This window comes from Anopheles moucheti, chromosome X (genome assembly GCF_943734755.1).
Source record: "Anopheles moucheti chromosome X, idAnoMoucSN_F20_07, whole genome shotgun sequence".
Lineage (NCBI taxonomy): Eukaryota > Metazoa > Arthropoda > Insecta > Diptera > Culicidae > Anopheles > Anopheles moucheti.
In genome coordinates, this window is record NC_069142.1 from 6,678,145 (window position 1) to 6,702,905 (window position 24,761).

Below are 24,761 nucleotides of genomic sequence, written 5' to 3' on the forward strand. Positions count from 1 at the left end.
CCGCTTCTGCAATCAAACTGTTTTCTTGTTTCTATATGTAGTCGGTGTTAGACTGTTTGTTCTGCAATTCGAGAATTTTCCGCCACTTTCCGTCCCGGTCGCGTGGTGATGAGTGGTCTCCACGTGCATGGCAATAAAATTAAGCCAACTATGAACACAATTGTGTTGGAATGAACTGCAATGTTTTGCTTTTCGTCTCAGCTATAGCAAGGCTCCCTAACCTTATCACTCGGAAAAGCGCTTTCCATAATATCGCACACTATTCTTCTTGTACAGCCGGGTCAGCCGAATTGACGACAATCGGAAAGCGAGAACTTTTGTCGAATGACGTTGATAAACTAGCGCGAATGTATATGGCCATTTTGAAATTGCCATTATCTTCACCAACACCGTGTGTGTTAGAATGTAAATGCGTAAAAAGCAATCGCGATGTTTAAGGAAAAGAAAAATCCCCAATATTTCATTTGGCACCTGTCGACGGGTGGTCATTATTCACTTTGGACAGCCTCTGTAAGCTTCATATAGGCAACGGGTTAAGCTATTAACGTTAATGAACCACAAAAAAAATAACAATAACTTCTGAATGACACGGAACAATTTCTTTAATTCGTTTCTTTTTTTTTACAGCACTTATATTTATTAAGGTGCAAACATACAGTTGCAACACAGTATCGACGGAATCTAACCAGAAAAAAAGTGTGTAATGCAAATAAACGTTAGCATTCGCAAGGAAGAAAAGCACGATGTTACGATGCAAAAGTATAAGATAAAAAAGAGTGAAAAGCACTCCGAAATCGCTCGACCAAACAACAACCAACCTCACTGATGTACGCGACGCCGCGCCGTTGGTTCAGCTTCCACTTCATACTCAAACTCGAGCTTGGGTTTGCGGATCTTGCGCGTTTTCTTCTTCGCCGACGTTGCGTCTAGAGGTTTCGCCGTGGCTGCAGGTGCAACTTCCTCGTCGTCGTCAGATTTCGGTGGCCGCAGAGACACGTTCGGCACATAGTCCTGGGGGAGGGAAGAAACAAAAAAGATGTAAACAAAATTATCATATCGGAGCCTATTTGAAAGTTTACTGCAATGCTGTTGATCTGTTAATTCATTGCGAGTTTGAGACACAGACGCTAACCGTGTGGGGTCGCTGTGGCCGTTTGGGTTAAAAACATTGACGCAATAATAGAATGCGGGTATGTGGGCGGAGTTGTGGCCCTCGGACCGGTAAGTGAAACCGGAATTGCAAGTTGCCGCGCAACGAGTCATCGGATTGCACAGATGGAGGTTAAAGAATTGCTCAGTGCCATTTATGGGACCAAGGAAGACTCGCTGTATGGGAAGGAGAGAGAGAGAGGGCTTTTTGCGCTAAATGGACACGTGCTACGCTGCAGTGCATGTGACACTCACGTGCGATAATATAGTTCAGCAAAACTCGGGCAGATGGGTTGTTATTTATCCTTCAATATCGCAATGACGTATTCACTAGCAGAGCAAGTCGTTAGAGGGCTAGGGCAATTGCCCACATTGTGTGTTTGTAACCTAATACCGAACCGGTTTTTTTTTATGAGACAAAAACATACAGTTGCAGAGATTGCAATACAGTCAAGTGCGCTTAAAATGGAATTTAATCCATTTTTGGCCGTTATTGTTTTCCAATTCACAGTCCCTACACTATTGTCCAACTTTACAAGCATCATTCATCGGTTGAATTTCTGATGATATTGATCTGAGCAACTTCTGAACAGCAGAACAAAGCTTCGCTTCAATGTTTCGATTTCGGCAACGTGCATCATAAAATGATGCAAGGTTTGTGAGACTTTACTCGTTGAAAAGAATACTATTTGAAGCATTTACATTTGCTCGTTTTCCGGAAAACTCCTAAAAAGAAATCATTGCGTTAATTGAAAGTATATCGCAGAAAGACATCAAACAAAATTATTTAAATGTAAAAGAAATTATAAATATCACTTAAATGATTTAAATTCTTAAACTTAATTCAATTAAATTCGTAGCAAACCGCATGAGAGCATTGGGTTTGCAGCTCCATTTGTCTCGAATCACCAGAACATTCATCAATAAAAGCTCTCTGTAATATTTTTCTCGCTCAATTACCATTGCCCCAAAAAGCAATACCCATCATTCGTTCGCATCAGAACAGACGTACAAGCGTAGAACTCCGCTGATCTTATCCATCGCGTCCATAGCCAATGGTCCAATGGTGGATGCCGACGAAAGATGAGGAAATGCTCCACTGGCCAGTCACGCACACATGCGGTGCTATTGGTGGCGCTGGTGGCTGGCTACACACACACACGTTGCTCTTGAACTTCGCTTGAAGGTACTAATGAGCGCGGTGGCACACCGGTCCCCATTTGCACAACTGCCGAAGCAAGCATATTTGTTTCTTCAAGGAAGGTGTAAGCGCACACCAAACGGCGCGAAATGGTCGGGAAAACCGGTACCGAACCACCGCGTGGACCGACCGCAAAACGCGAAGAAGTAAAAGAGAAGGAAAACAACAACAAAACGCCACCGAGCGGCGGACTCGGACAATATGAAGGGTACGGAAAAATAAATACATAACACGAATCGCCATGGTCATGGTCGGGCACGGATCGTTTTGTTTCTTTTTAAAGCGCACGGTACCGGGAAAAGCCGGCCACTAACTGGAAACACCTTCAAGGATGCTCCAAGGGATGATGGACATTCCAGAATGAACGTCTACAAACAGAGAAGAAAAAAGCTATTAATATACCCTTTTTTTAAATATAAAAAAACATAATTTAACTGATGTCACTGCTCCCTGTAGGGGGTTGATACCGTCACGAGTTAGCAGCAAATGATTTTATGACCATCTGCCTTATACAAACGGAAGTCAAGGAGTCATCAATTAGCAACCTCGAGAGCCGCCAAAAGCCATCGTTGTGGTGTTACTGTCGGCCATACACATTATTATTGCAGACCTTCGGACAGACACACATACACACAACCGCAATAAGGAAATCCGAGTTACACCAAGAATGTTAGCGATGGTTTCCATTGCTATTTAATATTCATATCTGAACTGAACACATTTTTCTACGACCTCAAACAAACCACAAAAAAAAATCAACACTTAAATTAAACGATTTGCCATTGCCTTGTCGCCGTACAGACAGCTTAAACTACCAATTAACGAGATTATATTACTATTAATTACTTACAAGATGCAAACCCCCCTGCCGTGTAGGTGGTGATGCTGCGAGCCCACCGACGCAATTAACACAATTAACTTTAGGTATCGTTTTTTTTTTTGTTTTGTTTGGTAACAATTCTTTACTATCAACATATAAATACGCTCACTTTATTTCCTCGCCGCCGAAGGGACGGATAAGTTCAAGGAAAAACCAAAACCAGTCACGCCTCGCTGTGCAAATGCGACAACTGGATGCAGCAAGATCGCGACAGGGGCTTAGCTATGAGATATCAAAACGATGTAATGAAACACTTGCAGATAGGGAGGAAACGACACTGGAGATTGCAATTTGAAAAAAAGAAACACTTTGGAGTAACGATTTTGGTTTTAAAAGTGTGTACACAAACATGCGCGTACGACTTGCAATTGCGCTACGCAATAAAGGCACTTTAAGCTTTCTGGAAGCTTTGGAAAATAAAACTTTAATTATTGCCGATCATTTTTTTGCAGAACGTTCGGAAGGATCAAAACATTTCGCTTTGGCGGGTCCGTGCTCGGTGTCGGAAATTATCTTTGCTTTGTGTTGTAACATAAATGCAACGAACTTGTATTGTAATTCAAAAATAATAAATCTCACTACACACGACGCGCGCAACATTTGTCGAACGCGCGCGAGAGCAATCGCAATCGTGAAACGGGAAGCGAGTTGCTATGGTACCACCGCCGGACACGGGTAACGTGGTGCGACTGCTACAACGATCCCGCGGTACGCATTGCTTCGGCCGCATGCACTGCACAGGCCTACCGGCTGTGATTTACCTGTTGTGCTGACTTATACCGCCGCAGCAGCCCGGTGCGGTTTGCTATAGCACACAAATGCACTAGCGCGCGAGTGCTGCGAGCGAACAGGCACTGCCGGCAGCGAAACATGACGAACGATCCGCTAATATCGCGTCACGCGCGTTACGTTTGCTGCAACTTACAGCGACACAAAACACACACGCCCTGCGGCTAGAACAGAATGCAGCCCGGGCGTATGTATGTTACGTCAAGATCTGCGATCGGGGTTGCAAACGACGCTGTATTTTGGTGGGTATTTTGAGGTGGACGAAGCCTACCTTAACTATTTGTTTTATATGTTTCTTAAGGTGTCTTCAAGAGCACCAAGCCAGGATGATGAGCTATCATTCGAACGCAAGGACCTGGCCATATTCTATTCTTACCCTTCTATTGGGAGAAGTTGACCGTAATGTGTCATTTTGTGCAGTATTACAGTAACCATGTTAAAAATGCTGAATATGTTTAAATTGAAAAGCTTTTACAGACCTAGAATAGAAGTATGTTTTAAAAATATCTGAAATTACTCAACCCCAAGCGAATGTTCAATATTCAAATGCGTTTTCTTCACAACAACGTGTTCAAAAAATAATTAAGTCCCACTTCGTAACACCCCAGCCTAGTTTTGAGAAGTTATAATTCAACATAGGTCGAAAAAAGTTGATATCGAAATGTACATCTGTGAATAGTCAACAACTCGATGTAGCTTTAACTTTAAATTTACCATTTTGCCATAAATCGATAATTTCAAACTATTCATCGTCATGCTTTTGAATTAAGCCTCATATTTACTAGTTGTAACGATTGAAATATATAGAAGATGGGCTACTGATTGGAATGGTTGAATACGAAACGTTTACACCACATCTTACTCGCGCATAATAGTGTGAAAAATAATAAACAAATGTAACTATTACTATCGCCCAACATACCTCCATATCCGATCCGTCGTCCGACTCAAAGTCACTGTCCAACTCGACGCGTTCCTTCACGCCCGACTCGCTCTCCGCATCCGAATCCACCTCCTCGTCCGTATCGCCCTCGACAAACTCGTCCGCCATCTCCAGTTCGCGCCGTAAATCATCGCTCACGTGCCTCACCTTCTCCTGCGACCGATATTCCTCCTCGTCCTCCATCTCGCGCTCCTCCTCGTCCATCTCTTCCGTTTCGTCCACCTCTACCTCTTCCGCGTCCAGTGCCCGATCGAACGCGGTTTGCGGGAAGTTATAGATGTCCTCGTACATGCCCATCTTCAACCGTTCCATCAGCTCTTTCTGGATTGCATTGTCGATACGGGCGGCGACCAGGGCTTTCTCCTCCCGGCGCCGTTCCCTCCGCTCGACCTTGGTCGCCAACGGTACCAGCATCTTCTGTCGGCGCAGCTTCAATTTACGCATCCGTATTAGGTACTGAGTGATCTTCACGAACCGCTGCTTGCATTTGTTCTGCACCCAGCGGTCCCAGAACAACAGATTCTCCTTGATCTGGTACACCGCCTTGTCAAAGTTGCGGGACAGCTTCACCTTTTCCCAGTGCTTGGATGGGAACGCATTTCGTTCGGCTGTCTTCATGAACAGGTAGATGATTCCTTTCTCCTCCCGCACCGTCGCGTACTGACTGTTAGCGATCGGGCATGATCGCCGCGAACAAAACCCGGTCAGGTTGTACTCATTTCGGCAAAAGTTTTGCGTCTGTGTCTTTACTTGGAACGAGCAGAACTGTTTGCTGATGATGCTCCAGGTGACCTGGAAGCGAAAAATGCGAAGAGGACAGCTTTAGCACTGCGCATTCCGTGACGATGGATGCATGCGGTTTTTTGTTGACTTACCTCATCCTGCTGCATGTTGCTGGTTGATGGATGTTATTTCCCGGAATGATTGACACGTAGGACTCTGTTGCTAGTTGTTGTAAACTGGGTGGATCGATGGCCAACGCTATAATTGCCGATCAATGCACTTAAAAAAATAATTTTAAATGCATGCGACGATGTTTACGTGCACCATGCGGTTGCCGGTTGTGAGAAACGTCAAAATACGTACCAACAGTGTTGCCAGACTTTGCACACTGGTTTGCTAAGAGAACGGTGGGCTAACCTTCGGTCATTGTTTTTCAAATGATTTCTATTGTTTTTGTTGCTTTTCGGTTTGCTTTGTCGCAAGAAATGGAAAAAAATCATATAACCAACTTCAACAATAAATGCTTCTTCTTTTATATGAATATATTTCACTCTGATGCTTTATTTTAGAGACGAAAACATTTTGTAAATCATAACAAAAAACAACGATAAACAATCAAGGCCTTTTTCAGTGGCAGTGTACAGTTTTCCTTACCCCGTTTAGGTTAGGCATTTTCCTTAAGAAGAAAGTTCAAATTACTCGAAGGTGCGTACTCGGCCGGTTCTTGGTTCTTGCGGAACAGGCGTGCATCGTAACAAGCGTTCGGTGCTTCGGCCGGCGGCCCTATCAAGGTCGCGTTATCCCCATTCACGAACAGTGTTGTTCCTTCTCGCAGTCCCAAAACTGGTGCATCGTTCAGTTCGTGAAACTGCTTGATACGCTCCGCACGTGTTTCACCCATGTGCTTTCCGTTCGCATCCGGATCGATGTAGTGTGGATTGATGTTGAACGGTACGAGCGCAAGTGCATCGAAGGTCGGCGTATGCACGATCGGCATATCGTTTGTCGTTTGGATGCTACGCGTTGCCACATTGGTACCGGCCGAACTGCCAACGTACGGGACGCCGTTCTTCAATACTCGGTCACGGATCGGCTCGACCAGTTGCTTTTCGTACAGTGTGCGAAGAAGCAGGAACGTATTACCGCCGCCGATGTAGATGGCTTCCGCGTTCTTCACTGCCTCCACTGGGTCGGTAAAGGTGTGGATGCCATTGCAGGAGAAACCCCATCGTTTCAGTACACTGCCGACACGTTCGGTGTATCCATCGTAATCGGTTAGAGCGTACGGGATGAACAGCACCTTCTGCACGCTATTCCTAAAAACAGACAAATCGCATTAGGTCAAAAAAATCTAATCCACAACACATTACAACCACTATATACCTTTTCAAAAAGTTCGTCATATCCGTCTGGGCATGTTCCAGATAGCCGAACCCATGCATCGCCGAGGAAGACATCAGGAAAAGGTTCCGTTTAGCCATTCTTACGAACGTGGAGATTATTTGCGCTTGCTAAAAGGAAAGAATGCAAACACGATCACAATCCCGATTGGAAACTTCTGCCTCACAAAATGTCACCCTGCAATGGGCTGACAACAACGGCAACAATCGCGTACGGCCCTTTGGTTAAACAGATGCCCTTTATCAGCACTTGTACTGAAGCTTTCACCCACTCGAAATACATCCGATGATTTATGGTCACCAAAGGCCGGATCCAGTGCGCCACCTACCTTTGCCACCGTTTTGCTACAGAAGATCACACACAATAGTTGATGGATGTGCTGTTGCCTAATCTAATCAGTCTCTTTTGTTTCGGTGCGTATGGCACCGGAATGCAATAGGGCCGACGAACGAACAAAAGATCCAAACCCCGCAAAGACAAGGGACTGTATCGGCGCTGTGTAGGGACGTTGACGTTTGGTTCGAGCGCTCTCTGGCGTTAATCGTTGGAAGCTGTTTTTAAATACATTTTACCGGTAGGCACGAACTTGCTGGGAATCACCGTTTATTACCCAAGGACGAAACTAGGTACGATATTGTTACTGACGTTAGCTGTAGTTTAATGGGGATTTTTCCCCTATTTTGTTATCGTACACCAACAGTGCAATGGAAGATGTAACGCTTATCAGTGGGTAGATTACCACAGACTCACTGATATTGTTGCGGTTTCTTCCAATCTGTTTTACCAACCTTCTTTGAATCTCGACTACAATGTGAACATATCAGTACAACAAATCCTACTACAATACTCCTCTCCATCGTGGTCTGTTCGTAGTGTGGCACGTTTGGCTGACATGGCCAAATTCCAGGAATCTCGGTCTAGGTTGTTGTTGTTGAGTTGGCTTATAGAGACTTTGAGTCTTTCGACTGATCTCGGTCTAGGGGTGCTCTATTCCATCCCTGTCTGCATCCTACAACCGACAGGGATTAGTTTTACTTGCCTCAATAAGCCAAACAATAAGCCTGGCATACTCGTCACAAAAAAAACGTTAAGATTGTAGTACAGATTTCACACACCTGAAACGGGATTTCTGGGACGACTCCTTCACAACTCCTCAAACACAATGACACCCAAAAAAACAACGCGCACTCATGGATTTATCAATTTTTATTTGCCTTTTCCATTGGATTTTCGCATTTGTTTTACTTAACTGTTAAAATTTTAACTTTAATTCTCACCAATATCGCATTTCCTCTTACTCCCCCCCCTCCCGCCCCACGCGTTCTTCCTTCGTCTGCTCCTATTACTCTTCATCAATCGCTGCCCATTTGCCTACCAGTAGTGTAACCTGCCTTACCGATTACGAAAAAAAATGGTGCTTTTGTTAAGTCCTTCTGTAATTATGTAAGTCTGTTTGTGTATGTGTGAGAGCGTGTGATCTTCGTTTTTATTGTTTCAAGTATTGTAATGCTCGATTGTAGTTTGTGTTGCTGCTCTTGCTGTTTTAACTTACGTACAACCGTTTTGCACGAGTTTGCATTATCGTTTTGTTACGCAGTAGTGCACACTGCTGACTATGTGTTGGTTAAATGAGTACTTGTGTGGGTGGTGTAGTTGTTTGTTTTAAATCTATTTTTGTTGTTGTATTACGGACACTCAAGAACGAAATACGGAAGCTCCTTCTTTCCCACCCACCACTAGGGCGTTAATGCGAAAACTTCAATTTTTTCGTACGGGTAATCTCATTTTGGTGTCTAACGCAACGTGGTTTCAATTTCCCTGACCTGTTGTGGTTTTTTTTTCTCTCCCTAGTGGTACTGGCGAGGGTGTGTTAAGCCTAAACCTACAATGTAAATTATTAGCTCCACAAACTGCCTGTCACCAGTATACAAAGGAAAAAGAAAACTATGGTTCTCTGTTGGCCATATATTGCTGGACCGTGGTGTAACGACAGTCTACTGTGACATTATGCAGGAATTAATATGTAGTTTCGCGTGTTATGCACATAACCGATCGATCGACAAATAATTCAATCTGTTTACTTTTTAAACGTTGCGGTATGGCGTAATGGTTAATCGAGGGGAAACTTTAATCGTTAAACCAGGCAAAAGAAAGATCTTTAAAACTGACTGTCGCCCACACGTGGATTGCTGCTTCTTTTAGAAAGAGACATCAACCGACCGATAACTCCCATCGAAAGAGTACCACCTATGCTGCTATTTGTTGTTGTCGAAAAGGTTTTTTTTTTTAGTTCGTAATGCTATACATAAAGGACACACCGGTTCAACCAGGCCACTGATGTGAACCAAAGGGGTAAATTTAAAAAAACAAAACCGTATTGCTATTATTACAACGGAAAGAAAACTTAAATGTGATTGTGCGCGCGCGCGCGCGCGCGCGTGTGTGTGTGTGTGAGAGCGGGTACGGTTTGTATACATATACTAAATTAATTTTTCATTGCGCAAATCTCGTTGCTTTCCACCTCCGTTTACGTTTCACTCATTTCCACACTCATTTTGGTTGGCTTCTGGCTATTCAGCCCAAATAAAAAAAAAAAGCTGCAGGACATACATTCCTAATCCCTTTCTGTTCTCCTCCATCCCCCCTCCCCCCTCATTCCCTCTTCCGTTATGCCCTCGGTTACATTCAACGGATGGTGATTACTAGCTCATCGTTACCTTTATGTATTAGTATAGCAGAGTTTTAGTAATTCCCTCATTGCTGCTCAATTTCACACGCACGAGAGCTTATGTTTTTCTCCATCTCTCTCTCTCTCGCATTTACACTTAGATCCTTATGTGGTATATTAATTCCTTTCGTTTTTTTTTGTTTCTTTTGTTTGTTTGTTTGTTTGTTTGTTTGTATTCCTTTAGCTAAAACATGTGCTGTTTCCAACCGCAACTCCCTGCCTGCTTGCTGTGAAGCAGCTGATACTATGTACTAGAATGCTATTATATACTTCTACTTTTTCTCCACTCGCGCATCGAATAAATTCTTCCGTTCGATCTCGTGCCGCCTTCGCATGCACACACGCACGCATTGCGCGATCCCTATCGGTAGCGTTGTCCCGGGTGTCCAACGGTCGCAGACGGTCGGAAACGGAAACGAAAACTATTTACAGTTGGATTTGCCTGCATAATACGCTTAACGCAAAAGGGATGTAACGTTCGCTAACGTGTAACGTTCCGTTACTATCGGGGTGATCGGGGTGGGTAGATCAACAAAAAATAGGAAAAAATATCAGAAAGCAAACGCCTGACTGAACGTAAAATGTACATGCACTGTACCGAAATGGTGAATTTATGTTTTTTTTTTGATGACATTTTTCTGCTACATCTTCATATCTGCTGTGTTTTGTTGCCCTCTGGAAGCGAGACGTGTCTGTTGATTTACTTTGAAGTTTGTTTGTTTGGTAGGTTGCACGGATTGCACGGTTTTCACAGAAGACCGCAAACTATTGGATGATTGCGCAGATGCACTACGTGCGGATAGCTATTTTGTAACGTTAGTTTTAGTTGGTTTGTTTGTTTGTTTTGTTTTTGGTTTTATGCAGACAAACAAACGCAAAAGAAAAGAAACTACATAAAAAGTACTCAACAAACACAACAACAATCACGCGTTTGCTAAGGCGAAAGGGAGTGCCCCCTTTCGCAAGTCTTCATGAGCAGGCAGAGTACATGAAAGAAAGTGAAATTAAAAAAATAGTTCCATAGTAGAAATACGCGTTAACTGAACGCGCCGCAACCTCTCGGTTATCCTGCCGCGCACGATGCTGATTCTTGTTAAAATTAATTATTTAATTCTTGCATGACTTACTAAGGGAGATCAAAACGAATTATTTTTGATTGATGTACTTTACATAAAACAAACAAAAAAAAACATATTTATACCAGCAAAAAAAAAAAATAAACAATGGCCTGCTGCAAAATTGCTTCCACCTTGCTCCCCGTCCCGTGCCTTCCTACTTTCTATAGTTTACCACACACACACGCACTACAACGAAGAAATATGATACATTTCCCTACCACACGCTCTTCTTTTCTTATTGTAAATTGTGTCTGTTTATTTGCTTGTTTGTTTTTGTTTGCTGTCGTTCCGGCTGCTTGCTTCAGCCAGAGCAAACTTGCTATATTGTTTGTAGGTTTTTTTTTTGTTTCGTTTCCTTGCTTTTTTTTGTTGTCTTCAATATATCAGTATGAATTATTAGATTGGCAGATTAGTACACATACGCGCATTAACTTCTCACTATCTTTGTGCCTCTCGCCACACGTTTAACGCTGTTTCTATCGCTGTTGTTTCTTCGCGTTTCCAGTCCTGTCGCATGATAATTTTCTTCCATATCCACCCTCAACGGACCCTCCCTGTGGTGTGTATGTACGTGTTTTGCTGTGTATATTGTTTTTTTTTTGCGTGTGTGTTTTGTTTCGTGCGCTTTGCTTTGTTTAGAACAACGAAGAATCAAAATATTTTAAAAAAAAATATAACACTATTGTTGCTTCTCCTATCGCCTACGGTTAAGAGTTATAATAAATTATAATAAGTTTTCGCAAGAAACACATGTACGCTATATATCGATTGATCGCAAAACCTGCCGGAGAATACACAAACACAAGCGAAGAAATACGCTTTGCGTGTTTGGGTTTTGTTTTTGTAACTTTTTTGCCTTAATCAAAAGTAGCACAGAAATCTATTTGGAAAGACTCTTCATGTTGATAGTGTTCCCTTATTGTACCATGAACCGCCTTGACGGAACAGTACATTTGCAAGGGAGCTGATATGGCTGTTAACCATGTGCCTTCACCATAATGCCTGGATTCAGCGTAGTTATCGTACTATGAGTCTAACTTACACAAAAAAAAATAATAAACAAAAGAAGAAACTTAACATTGTCTTACGACGCATCGTTTCCCCTCATGTTCAAGCATAATTGTCCATTCATGTTTGTACATAAACTAAATATAAACGGTCGGCGCTGTGTAAACACCCACACGTTACGTTGGCGTTACCATGCGTCTCCACCCAGTAACGCTTCGATGAGTTTTGTATACATTTTGTTTTTTCTATACGCAACACATGGCGACGCTTGGGATTAGTGACACTGTGCAGGGCAGTTCCACGCTATGTTCTATGTTCTCACGATCATTTCGAATGCTTTCCGCGGAAAGCGTTGGTACGCTATGCTATGGTATGCTTTACGGTGCGTTACGCAACCGCTACCACTTTCATCTAGTAATGGACGCCATCGATCGCGTTGGCCCATCATCAATCTGGTAGGATATATAGTATCAAATTCCTCATAAAACACTAATTTTGGGGGCTAAGCACCGGAACGGCAGATGGCCCCGTGGTGCTCAACAAACACCTTTTTCTTCCCTTTGCCTTTTTTTTTGCCTTCCGGGGCGCCTAGCCCTAAACTTAACGAAATCCTAATCTCAAACAGATCCAATCAAAGTTGAAAGACGGAAAAGAAAGGAGGTTTTAAAAAGGGGGGTAGTAGTGGGGGGGTCTATTTACATAATTTACTCGCTTGCTTCATCGGAAGCATTTTTTTTTCTCCCTTGTGCTTCCTTCTTTTTCTAAATCTCTTGTGCCTTAACACTTGTCCGTAACAGACCATTTTGCCATAGATCTGTAATTAATCCGATTGCTTCAAATTCACTGACATTAGAATTTCTTATATGTGCGCGTGTGTGAGTATGTGTATTTTGTGTGTGTGTGTGTGTGTGTGTGTGTGTGTGTGTGTGTGTGTGTGTGTGTGTGAAAGTGAAAACAACACAGTTTTGATTGTGTTAAAAACAACAAAATCGGTTTTTTTTTCACAGGACGAAAGCTTACTCACTTACACGCACTCAACACACAATCACACCCGTACTTGATGGAGCGATAAATCTAGCGAACAGTGCGCACAGCGAACGCTCGTGATTTTCTGTTTTTTTTTTGTTTTGTACTGTGGCAAATAATAAACTCTAGCAGCTATATTACACACCGTGCCTTCTTTTGCGCGTGTGTGTAATGCATCAAGGCTCTATGATATATGGCTCGATCGTTCGATTCTGACACAGCATCCGTAGCGCGCGCGCGCGCGCGCACACACACCAAGGAGGACTCTACCACTTTCCATTACAACTAATAATACTAACATCTAGCCGGTGTACTTTTGTTGTGTTGTGGACATTTTTGTTTTTCGTTTTTCATTGGGCCATGTTGGATGTGCCAAACGTAAATGAAAAGGAAGGTTCGGGTTTTGGTGCCGAGATACAGAAGAAATAGTACCGGGGTGGCTAGCTATTGCGTAGAAGAAGCATTGGCGCCTGTCCTATATCTGTTCTATGTGCTGCAGGTGTCCAGACAGTATTTCTTTTTTTGGTTTCTATTTAATGTTTTTTTGTTTCAATTCATTCATATCATGCTTGCATTGATACCTAATGTTTCTCGCTTCCCTACATTACGCATCCCGCTCATCTTATAGGCACTGTTGTTTTTTATTCCACTTAATGTAATTTTGTTTTCTATGTTTTGCGCAACACGCCCTAGGTCTACCTTCGCGCATACCATGTTTCGTTTCAGTCGCGCAGCAGCTGATGGATGGGCCGGTGTAGTAATAGTTGGGATGCGTTTTTCCCATCCACCGGGCTGTAGTCCGGTTCGATACCGAGGTACTCCTGCTTGACGGATTGGTGGCGCTGCTGCTGGGTACCGGTGCGTAGTATGGGCGTTATCTCCGCCAGCTCCGGTTCACCGTCACCGGCGGAGGATGGTAGGTGCGGGGGCGCTATGGGCAGCGCCTCCAACGGTAGCTCTCCACCGTGCGGTTGATGGGACGAAGTTGATTGCCGATGGGGTGGAATTATTGCTGCAAGATTTCCGGCCCCTTGCTCCACTACCAGACAGCTGGGAAGGTCGACCGGTGGAGGTTGCAGGTGCTGAGAAGCATGGTCTTGATTGGTGTGGTCTGACGCGTTCGTTGCTGGACGTTCGCGGTTGATGCTAGTGCTGCTGTTGTTGTTACCGTCATTGCTGCTGTGCGCACTACTGTTGTTGTTGCTGTTGTTGCTGTTGTTGTGGGTGGTATTGCCGTAGTCGCCGCTGGCCAGAATGTTCGGATTGCTTAGGATAATGCTGTCGCTAGTGTTATCTAGTCTATGGTGCACGCGGTGATTGTTGATTTCTTGCTATTCCTTCACCAGACGGTAGATGTGATGCTGCGCACCGTGCTCGGATGTCGAAACCTCAAACACGAACGCCACACACAGTAGCGTTTCGTCTGTGTCTTTGTTGGATATAACCTAAAAAATCAAAGCAAAGGGTGATGGAAACAACAGCCGACGAAACAGTAACGCAAACACCACGCACCTGCAGGATGGTGAAGTTCTCCAGCACACTGTTCATCATGTACTTCTCCGGAAGGTGCTTGAGCTTGTTGATGAAGTTAATCATGTAGTCGCACATCGGTGACCGGCTGATCCGGTACACGTAGCGACCGTTCTCGATGCGGGAGTATTCCGTTTCCACCTTCTCCACCACCTGCTTCCCAAAGGAGCACACCTTTGTCGAGCAGGTAATCACCATATTGTCGTTACTTTCGTAGCTATACGGTAGAGAATACGAGGTGTTAGACAAGTTGTGCATGGTCCTGCGACTAGTGCGGCGACTACTTACTGACTGCTGACACCGTAGAATGCGCCCGCATCATTCGCGATGTTTGTGTTGAGGTCCGCCCAGAACTTTACGAGGAAGAACGCATTGCTCGGACCCTTCTCGTACAGCTCCTTCAAGCCGCCCGACTTCTGCGGGAACTTGTCGTAGATTTCCTTCACCTCCACCGATTCCAACAGTGGGTTAGCCGGCGTATCCGCTATATGGACGAACAGGTGCTTGTGATACTGGTGAGAGAAAAAAAAGGCAATTAGTATAGCCCACGTTAGTATACCAATTTAGGAGACGGTGAAGGTGACTACTTACGGTTTCTTCGGCGCGCAGCTCCAAATAGGCGCTGTACTCAACCAGCCGGAACTTGTGCGTGGCAATGGCGCGCCCCTCCCATGGGTGTGTGGGCTGCAGGGCACCCTCCGAGACGGCGGTGGCAGTCTTCATGGGGTAACCGGGCTGGGCAAACGGTTTCACGTCCTGGGAGGTGCTCGGTTGCAAACCCGGCTGCCAGAATTGCTGTTTCGTTCCGGAACGACAAAGAACACGAACAAACAAACAAACGAACAAAAAAAGATTCTATATTAGTGGCGCAAAGTTTGAAAACGTTTCGTTGGAGCGGAACTTGTGGTGTATTTTTTGGAGCATTTGAAGCTAAAGCAATCCCTACGCTAGGCAAGCGAACTAATGCGTACATAGTTGATGGTATAAAACGATGGCAAACTTCCATAGGGATGTTTTTTGAAGTTGGAAAGTAGAGACTGTGTTTCTTGGAGACTAGAGACAACGAAAGTCAAACGAATGTGTGATTGTCAGTGGCAACACACACTTAGTGTTGGATTGTGAGTGCAACAGCTACCTCAACCACTCAGCTCAACGTACAAAGTGAACTCAGAGCCGCTCAAAACTCAAACGAGCGCTTGAGCGTACTGAGCGGATGAACGCGTTCAGTCAGCTGAGAGCGTTGAGCGGTTCAACGAGCTCATTCGTTAAAAAATTCAACGCGCTTGTTTACGCAGCATTTTAGTTGAAAGCGCTCAATAGTTTCAAGCGCTTGTTAGAGCTTTGAGCTACCCCGCGCTCAACGCTCTCCTTGCTGAGCGCGAGCGTTTCGCTCAGCTCATTAAAATCAGCTACTTAACCCTTAACACTAAATGGTACAGATATGTGTTCTAGCCATTAAAACACCTCCTTGACATCCTTACATTTCTATTATACATCCTTTATTTGTCCATTGTTTGGACATTCTAGTTAAGACACAACATGTATGGAACGGCGGATCCAGTAGAATCCCTTCGTTCGAACTGCGGACTCAACAAGCGAAACTGCATTAGTAGCCACACAGCCACACAAAAAATTGGAAGCGTGCGCGGAGCGTTAGTGTACGGCAAAAATCCCAGCGCAACTCCGAAGCATTCCAGGTGCAAACTGTCAAAGCGCAACGAAGACAAACAGAGCGAATCGTTTGCGGTAGTCAAAAAAAAAACACGAAATAGTGAAAAAGAGTGGTACGCTTACACCAGCAGCACTAGGATGGTGATGGTGGTACGGAAGATGGTGGTGGTGGTGGTGTTGGTAAGAAGGATTAACTAGGGGAAGGCGACCTTTCGCTGCGGCCATCGTCACGATCTGGGCACTGCTCATGCCGGTCATGTTCGTCGGGTAGACTTTCTCCTTCACACCCATCAGCGGGTGATCCTAGGACGATTGACGGGTTGTTAAAAGCCCGCCCCACACATACACACAAACACACACACACGCACACACAAAGGAAAAAAGAAAGAAAAGTTCAAAAGAAACGAAGGGGCGGGGGGATAAAAACACACTAACGATAAATGACATCCATTCAAAAGGTGAGTGTTTTATTTTTTGTTTTTCTTTTTGGGGGAAAATTAAGGAAAATTGAGGAAAATTGAGGAATTCTCGCCAAATTATTTGGATCGCTTGTATATATGTGTGTGTGTATGTGTGGGTGAGTTTTTCCTACATCTTTTTCTTCTGCTCCTTGCCCATCCCCTCCATGCCCCGCGTCCCTTTTCCTGAATCTTCAACTCTGCCAACCTAACGCCCTCTTCCTTCAGTAATGTCCCACAAGGTGTTTTCCACAGAGGTGGCGGATTTGTACGGAACGGGTGCAACAATCACTTACCACTTTCATTTTGGCCTGGAACTCGCGCAACTTCCTTCTGGCTAATACTTGTATGTGCGAGCTGACCTGCTTCCGAGTTCTCGTCTTGCCGGTGCGTAGTTTGATGTAGCGTGCGATCAATTCATTGCGACCTGGTGAAGATATAGCCAAGAAGTGAATGGTACATTATAGATTGCTGTTAGAATTTTTGATATACTTCGGAACGGGGAAAAATACACAAATTAATTTAAGACGCTTCTCATCGCGACTTTGTCGACAAACATCACCACTAGATACAGCTTGGAAACAACATCTTCTTCGTCTCAAAAAAAAAAATACAAAACCAAAAGATCCTATTGCAAGAAGGGCCTCCTCCAAAACGAACGAGTGGGAGACTCCACTCCTGTCATCAAAATTCTGCAAAAGTAATGCGATAGAAGCGTTCGGGTGCGGAGATGCTTTGCGGCACGCGCTTGCCCCAGAACGATGTTCAAAAGACATTCTTCATCGTTATTGGACACTCTCTCGCACCCCTTTGCTCCCCGGCTCCAGGGAAACGAAACCACCGTAAGCCGCCTCGGATATCCCTTGCAATGACTGCCGATGTCTTCTCATTATTTCCCGCTTTCCCTACCCGCATTAGATGCGTCGCGCGCGGCAAAGAACTCCTTCTTCTTGGACGATTGTGCAGCCAAAGCAAAATTAAGGGCAGAAATAGGAGGTGAAAGTCCCGGGCACTCAAACACTTCCACCTTACCTATTTACGCTTCCCAGGCAGCAGTAACCGAGCGACTACTAATTAATTTCTGTACCCATTCGAGCGAAATTCCTTTCTCCTCGCACAACTTTACTCTTTTATCCTTGTTGTTGCGTCGTTTGGTGTGTGCGTTTTTTTTTGTTCGTTGTTGTCGCTTCTTCACAATTCCTCTCTATATTTCTTTCACCCTTTTCCAGCCCTTCTCGCCCCCCTTCCTTCGTGAGCTCCATCACTTAGCGTCTTCAAATACGTTTCGCTTTGTTACAAAACCTTCCACTACACCTTCTAAAAATGGTGGAGGACGTCGGAAATTGGACGCTGTGTGAAGGTTTGGAGAGGCAAAAAAATGCGCTAAAGTTTCCCTGCGCCATTTTTGCTACTAAATTCCTCCTCCTCCTCCCTCTTCCTGCGTTGCCTTCACGTTCCAATTTTTCCAGCACTTTGTGTTGTCAACGATATTGCGAGCGCGACCGAACATTCCGTACATCGTGCGCTTTTAGTAATATATATATATATATAAACAGCAAGCACCGGCTTTTATTGTTATTTTTATCATTAATGTTTACTCCGTTCGGTGGTGGCAGTGTATCGCTTCCGACCGTACCGTAGAACATCGGGGATGTAATTTCATCTGCACCTTTACACAATTTACCGGTCACCGCACTACAGGCGCCACCAAACCTCGGCCCGGTCCAGGGGCTGTGATGTGTATCCTTTTTTCTTTTTCCTTCCAGCGACTTTCCACTTCACGTTGGGATAATTTTTCCTTAAGGGGCTTGATTTTTGCACCGTTAATTTTATTTCCACCACCCGTAAGGTGGAGCGGGAGGAGGGGGTTCCTTTGTGGGGGGGGTAGAATGATGGGTGGCGCACTCCAAACAAAAAACACACTCCACACCACAGCAGACAGGCTTGGCAGAATGTGGACCCGGGAGCGCATCATTCGTATTTCTTGGAGCTTTTACACGCCCCGAGCGCGAGCCTTTTGCTGGGACAGTTTTCTACCACTGGTTTTGTGTTTTTTTTTTCCCTTTCGCAATGCCCCACCTTAAAGTTCGGTTCGTTGCGTACACAAGGTAAGGGATGCTTGTTTTTGCCCCCCCGGCCGATTGTCGCTACGCAAGCATTCAGGCGCGTCCATTAATGCTCGCGGCGTGCGCAAATTACTCCGCCGGGTATGCCATCTTAAAGATGGCGCCACGCCGCGCTGGGTACTGTTTGCCTGGGCGACACTGTGCTAAGCGCCATTACAGGAGAACGCGTCTCCACCAAGGGTGAACCTTTTTTCCGGCAAGATTTATTGCCCAGGTTGCGGGCGAGGGAAAGCGAAACACGCAGGATGCACAGCGAAACCGGCAAGCGAGTACAAAGAGAAAATTAATTTTACAACAGTTGGTTTCATTATTTTTAAGGATGCTTTTTTTTTTCATTGTAGCACTATTAGGAACATTTTAAAGGGCCGTTTTTTTTAAAATTATAATTAAAATTAATATTAAAAATAAAACTTCTCTATAATGAAATCAATTATAGCCAATATTCTTTACCTTGTCAGGGCTCCCAATTTGCCACATTTAATTTAATTTAACTGCTACAAATGTTGTACAGCTGCGTCACTGCACCTCAATCGACTTTCAACTTTAATTCCAGATGTGGCCGCTGAGCGTAGAAAAAAAAGTTCATTCGATTATTGAGCCCACAGTGCGGGTTAGTCACTGGCAAACCAACACCGTCCATCCACCATGAAAGAAAGGAGACAATGCTTGCTTTCAGCAGCATCTCAGCATCGTGCCACCGGGCAACAGCAAAATAAAAAAAAACACCGGGTCCGCGTACGACGGGTGCCACCAAACGGGAAGCAGCACCCGAATGTGTTTTTCTTTTCCACCTTCGTCATCCTTGTGACCCCGCAGGGCCAAATCTGCGTTGCACCCGGCGGGGTCAGGACCGTGTTTCCGTTGCCCGCACATCTCTCTCTCTCTCTCTGGGCATGTGTATGCGCGTATATTCTAATTTTAATTATTGTCCTTTACTTCGCTTTTCCTTCGCCGCCGGTTTGCTAAACCGTTGGACGGAAAATCTACAGAAAGCAAAATGGCATAGAGTAAAATTCGTTTCTCCCGTTTCTATCGGTGGAACCGCACAAACACACACATAATAGGACGGCATGATTTACGGTTTACACCCCCCACCTCCCCTACTACCCCGCCACCCCCAACCCACTTGCTACTGGCGGGTAAAAAGGGTAGAAGGTGGGAGGGTTTGTTCGTGGTTCACGAAATGTGTTTGATACGCTTGTCAGAAGATATAAAATACGGCAGATGACAAAATGTGCTCGGAAGTCACCGAACGGCAAAAGTGAAAGAAGAAACTACCAAGAATGCCTTATGAATCGGCCACATGTGTGTTTTTTTTTTGTCGTTGGTTTCTTGCTTCGTTGTTGCGTAGTTGGATTTAAATATTAAGAATTAAAACTCTCCCACACCACCAAGCAACAACTCGCTTTTGATTTGTTACTTTTTATTGCTTTTATTACTTTTTGCTTTTTTACTTTATAACTATATAACTATATATTTTATTATATACTTTATATAACTATATCTTTTACTTAATAGTTATACAACTTAATTTTCAAGTTGGCTTCAAATTCCCACATTTCTGCAATTTCCATGCTTTCTTCTTTATAATTGCAAATTTCCATGCATTGCAAAATTCCCACCAAACGATTGAAATGTTCCCATAAATGATTCGAAACCCTGTATTACCCACTGATTGCATACTTTCGGGCGGATATGTGAGTGTCAACAGTAAACACCCTTTACGGTATGCAACCGGCATAGCAAAATGATGCTATTTATTTTACAACGATGTAATTCAACTATCTCTTTTAGTGCATCATGATTAATGTCCTTTTTAGTTCGTAGTGTTTCAATAAACGCTTAACAATAAACACTACACTTATCGCAATCCCTTCACGACCGGTGAAGCAAATCGTCATTTTCTAATCAAATATTACAAGATAACTTCACAATGTAAACGTTTTTTCAGCTTACCGGCGGCACACAGGCACAGAAATGGCGATAACAAAACGCAACTGAAGCATCCAAACAACAGCTCAGAAATAGCGGATGAGTCACGTGCTTCGACGTCGAGCGGTAGAAACGTGGTGACCGCGTGCATACGCGAGGCCACTTCCCGCGTTATCGGGTCTCCAGCCATGCAAGTAATGGATCAATTGATGTAAACGTGCCGCTGAAGCATGAGCAAAAAATAAAACGATGCACAGAAATGTTTGCTTTCATGCCGAAGAAGGTGAAGCGCCGTACCGTTCCAGCCCACGATGAAGCACAATCCTTCAGCGCCCCATCACCGTCGGCTGCTTTTGTCGAAAGTGCTACGAGAGGAGCTTTGTGTATCGTTTCCATCGAAATATTTATCGTATCGCGAGAGTCTTCAAGGATCAAAGTGTATCTCACGCGCTTTTTTTTTAGAAAAAAAGTATTTATAATATACAAGCCTGCTGTGCAGAAGTTCATCACATCAGGCGGCGGGTTGTGCAGGGTTTCTGATGGTGACTTTATCAGGGCCGTTGCAACAACCGTACCGACGAGCGCACGACACAAATTGAACAGTTTATTTTGCATCATCGTCTCGATTTTTGGGACCGGTTTCGCGTCCGGCGACGGCATGACATCTCAATCGTGCAAAAGGTCCCCACCCAACCACACACGAAAGTCGATACAGGCATAGCGCAGTGTATTACCGAAGGAAGAATGGGGCGCAAAAAATAATAATAAAAGGCAAGGGAAAACCCGCGGCCGACCGTTGAGTGATGTGTGCGGCCCGTTGCAACATCATCAACGACGATCATCTCTCCAGCGCCTGGATGACGACTATCTGGCAGCACATGACGCCTTTACCGCACCGAAAGCACACACAGCGAGTGGCGCGTTGGTGACACAAAGCGGCAAAAAAACGAACGCGCAACTATGAAAGCGGGATGAATGCTTTTGCAACATGCTATTTCGAGGGATAAAAGGTACCAGATGACGACCGGATGGGGGCGCCGGGAAAGAGGCGTGAAAGAGAAGGACAAAAAATGCTACCGTCGCGTTTATAAATTTTATTATAAATAATACAGCGCGGAATTTTGTGCCGTCGCAAATATGCGAAGCATTTTCGTGTCGAAGGGAAAGAACAATTTTGAGATCCGCGCAATGGACGAGCTTCCAGTGCGAACCCCCCCCCCCCACCAACCCCTAAAATCCCGCGGCCATATTAGTTGGTTCGAGAGAGTCATGATGGTCTCTCGTTGCGTGGAATGATGATATATATAATTTTTTATCCACTCCTTATTCTTTGTTTCTACCTCCCACCTCCAGATCCTGGAAATCTGGAAATGGTTTCTCTTCCTTTCTCTCTCTCTCTCTCTCTTACCCTTATACACACCACTTTTACACCTCACTGGGTTTTTGCCAACGGTTCTCACAGGATTGAACTATGTTCTACGACGAAAACGTTTGCTCTTTCCCCACCTTTCTCCACGTGTACTTTGTATCGGCGCCTGATAGGTAGGCAACCGTTTTACACATTCCTCGTGGCGGAAGCGCACAGCGGGTACTCGCTTTATGAAAATATTTTTAATTTTTGTTCCGTTTTTTGTCTCTTCTTTTTGCACATTGAAAGCAAAATTGTGTATTTTTCTGTGTATTTTTGTTAGGCATTGCCAAAAGTTGTATTGTTTTTAATTGTGTAGGCGTAGAATTAAATTATTTATTTGATTTTTTTGCTTTGTTTTGCTGTTTTTACTGTTTTTTAGGATAGTGGATAGTGAGTAGGCGCGATAAGCATCCAGTATCATCGGAACTAATTAGGCATCCCGATCTAATCGTCCCTAATATGTCTGCTTCTAGCGAAGTAGAGAGTGAAGCAATTTCAATCTAATTAGAATCATCCATACCGACCCAACTCAACGCACACAAAAAAATCCTCCAAGCTCACGAATGGCAGGTCCCTCCTTCTGTACTACACAATCACCATATCCTTGCAACACACAACAAAAAAATAACAATATCCTATCAAGCGCCGTTTTTCGGAGATTAAACTTCACGCCGTTCGGGCAAGGTGCGAATTTGAAGCCAACGGCAGCACAACGTTACGGTTACCGCTAGCAAGCGAGCAAAAACCAAAACAAAAAAAAAAAAACACCGTGCGACATACACGAACCACGAACAGTCAAAGGCACATCCACGGAAGGCATCGGAACGGTTCACCATCACGCGGAAATAATGCACTTCTCGCCCGAACCCGGACTAACTGGCCATCCGTGGAAGTGCAACACAGCGGCATTTGTGCCGTTGTATTGCACGCTGCACGCCGTAAATTAAGTGCGCAATCACTGCCACACGGTGCCATCATCGTGTGTGCATCTCTACAGGCGTGTTTCGAAGGATATGCGTACGATGCGAATATTGCATTAGAGCACTTCGCAACCCCCCCCACTCTGGGGAAAGACCGACCGCCCGGAAAAGCGACCAGTGCCTGTGCGCACTTTTTTGTTTGTTTGTAACCATTTGGGGCTTGGCTTTATTTTCATACACAAACATTCGTTCGTGCGAGGTGCGATGAAGAGATGTTGGTGTTTGTGTTTTTTTTGGGCACAAACTGGAACCCATCACAACAACTGCCCGGCTGTGCTCTCGGTTGCATTGTTTTGCTCATCCTATCATTGGCGTACCGTACACTACTGCCCACATGGTGTGCTGGGCACGGTGCCATTATGATCAATTAATTCGCATCGCACACACGCGGGCAGCGGTCGTGTTTGCGTAGACCAGGGCTTAACGGAAATATCCACCGGATGAGTACCGGATAACTTTCGAAGGCTAAAAGGTACACATACCATCCATCCTTACGGTGAGGATCATGCACAGCGCGGCGTAAAACCACAGTCAACTTAACACCACCGCCGCCAGTAACGATGAGTTTTATTCGGGGGTACTTCTCTTCTGCGGAAGCGTTTGCACGTTTATTCATTAGGCATTCTTTCAGACGATTGATTTGCTTTGTAATATTTATGATATAAACTTTACAATAACCTCTGGTTTGTTTAACCATGATTTTTTAAACAAAAAAACATATTATAGCTTGCCATAATAATCGCTATAAAAGTAAACATTTGTGAAAAAAAGGGTTAAACTACATCAAATACAGCAAAACTAGTTTAAATTATCCATATAAGTTTTGAAGGAAAACTAACACTTCTACTACACCACAAACCACGAAGGTCTGCTTGTAGTATGCGTGTTGCATATTTGCGCCTAAAAGTATGCAAAAAATGCTCTTTAATCACTTTTTAAGCTAATATTTTTTTTTTGCTTACGCAATTGTTTTGAAATGTGTTTTGATTAAAATTTACATTAGTTTAACAAAAAGGAAATTAAAGTGGTAACTTGACCTGCCTGGTTAATATGAATGCTGCTGTTGAATTATAGTTATGATAGTTTATCTGTATTCACAGTCAAAAGAAGTCATTAGTAGTGCCAGAGTCGCACAAATCCATGAAGACTAGATAGTCCCTCTTAATATCACACTAAAATCATATTAAAAAGCACCTGCTGATGATGATTGCATAACTTTAGGCGCTGTTTAGAGAGCAGGTTAATTTTAAATTGCTGCTATCTGCTGAAATATAGCTTTGCAAGGCATAGGTGTCGAGGAACATTCGTGATCCGTGATTTCGTAATGCTTTAATTCTAGATCTTCAACTGATATGTAATTCTAATCGTCTGTTAATATTCTGTAATGTCAAGAAATGTTAAATTCACAACCCGCTCTTTAGCCATCCAGGCATTATTATTTACACGCTTCATCTGGTTGAACGGTTTGGGGTAAATGCTTCAAGACAAAGTTCTTTTTTTTACTTTCACACATACAAAAAAAACCATCGACAGTACACGCACAAACGGGAGGGGGGAGGAGGGGGGAGGGTTCCTTTCCCAAGGCCACAACAATACGGCACTGGTGAAAGGAGCAAGGAGAAGGTGACACTTCGGGAAAACGAGCAGGAAATAAAAAAGCGCCAAGCGAATGGGTTGACCGAGCGTT

The 24,761-nt window shown here is 44.2% G+C and overlaps 3 protein-coding genes across 4 annotated transcripts in view; all 3 read right to left on the reverse strand.

Moving 5' to 3' along the window:
- Positions 1-586: 586 nt before the first annotated feature.
- Positions 587-6,013, reverse strand: LOC128307002 (protein MAK16 homolog). Its single transcript, XM_053044702.1, has 3 exons — positions 5,838-6,013; positions 4,942-5,754; positions 587-1,011 (listed from the first exon to the last, which is right to left on the reverse strand). Exons 1-3 carry the CDS (start codon positions 5,850-5,852, stop codon positions 820-822), a joined length of 1,020 nt encoding a protein of 339 aa, XP_052900662.1. The 5' UTR covers positions 5,853-6,013; the 3' UTR covers positions 587-819.
- Positions 6,014-6,221: 208 nt separating this feature from the next.
- On the reverse strand, positions 6,222-7,579 carry LOC128306996 (probable alpha-aspartyl dipeptidase). Of its 2 annotated transcripts, none has more exons than XM_053044693.1 (3): positions 7,415-7,579; positions 7,069-7,196; positions 6,222-7,001 (listed from the first exon to the last, which is right to left on the reverse strand). In XM_053044693.1, the coding sequence occupies exons 2-3, from the start codon at positions 7,164-7,166 to the stop codon at positions 6,350-6,352; spliced, it is 750 nt and encodes a 249-aa protein (XP_052900653.1). In that variant the 5' UTR covers positions 7,167-7,196; positions 7,415-7,579; the 3' UTR covers positions 6,222-6,349. The 2 variants fall into 2 exon arrangements, with proteins under 2 accessions (XP_052900653.1, XP_052900655.1); XM_053044695.1 differs by having other exon boundaries at positions 7,263-7,579.
- A 5,294-nt stretch (positions 7,580-12,873) lies between these two features.
- Positions 12,874-24,761, reverse strand: part of LOC128307317 (protein scalloped) — a 38,416-nt gene continuing 26,528 nt past the window's right edge. Inside the window, exons 5-9 of the mRNA XM_053045085.1 lie at positions 16,922-17,052; positions 15,088-15,291; positions 14,785-15,008; positions 14,479-14,713; positions 12,874-14,411 (exon numbers count right to left, since the gene is read on the reverse strand). Of these exons, the coding sequence (XP_052901045.1) occupies positions 14,298-14,411; positions 14,479-14,713; positions 14,785-15,008; positions 15,088-15,291; positions 16,922-17,052 (908 nt within the window). The 3' untranslated portion in view covers positions 12,874-14,297. The remainder of the gene's footprint in view (positions 14,412-14,478; positions 14,714-14,784; positions 15,009-15,087; positions 15,292-16,921; positions 17,053-24,761) is intronic.

Bases quoted from the DNA above. Each gene is read 5' to 3' on its own strand.
- LOC128306996 (XM_053044693.1), bottom strand. From the start codon at position 7,166: ATGGCTAAACGGAACCTTTTCCTGATGTCTTCCTCGGCGATGCATGGG. The intron at 7,002-7,068 runs GTATATAGTGGT...GTCTGTTTTTAG, and splicing joins ATGACGAACTTTTTGAAAAG to GAATAGCGTGCAGAAGGTGC.
- LOC128307002 (XM_053044702.1), bottom strand. The intron at 1,012-4,941 runs GTATGTTGGGCG...TCCCTCCCCCAG, and splicing joins ACGACGGATCGGATATGGAG to GACTATGTGCCGAACGTGTC.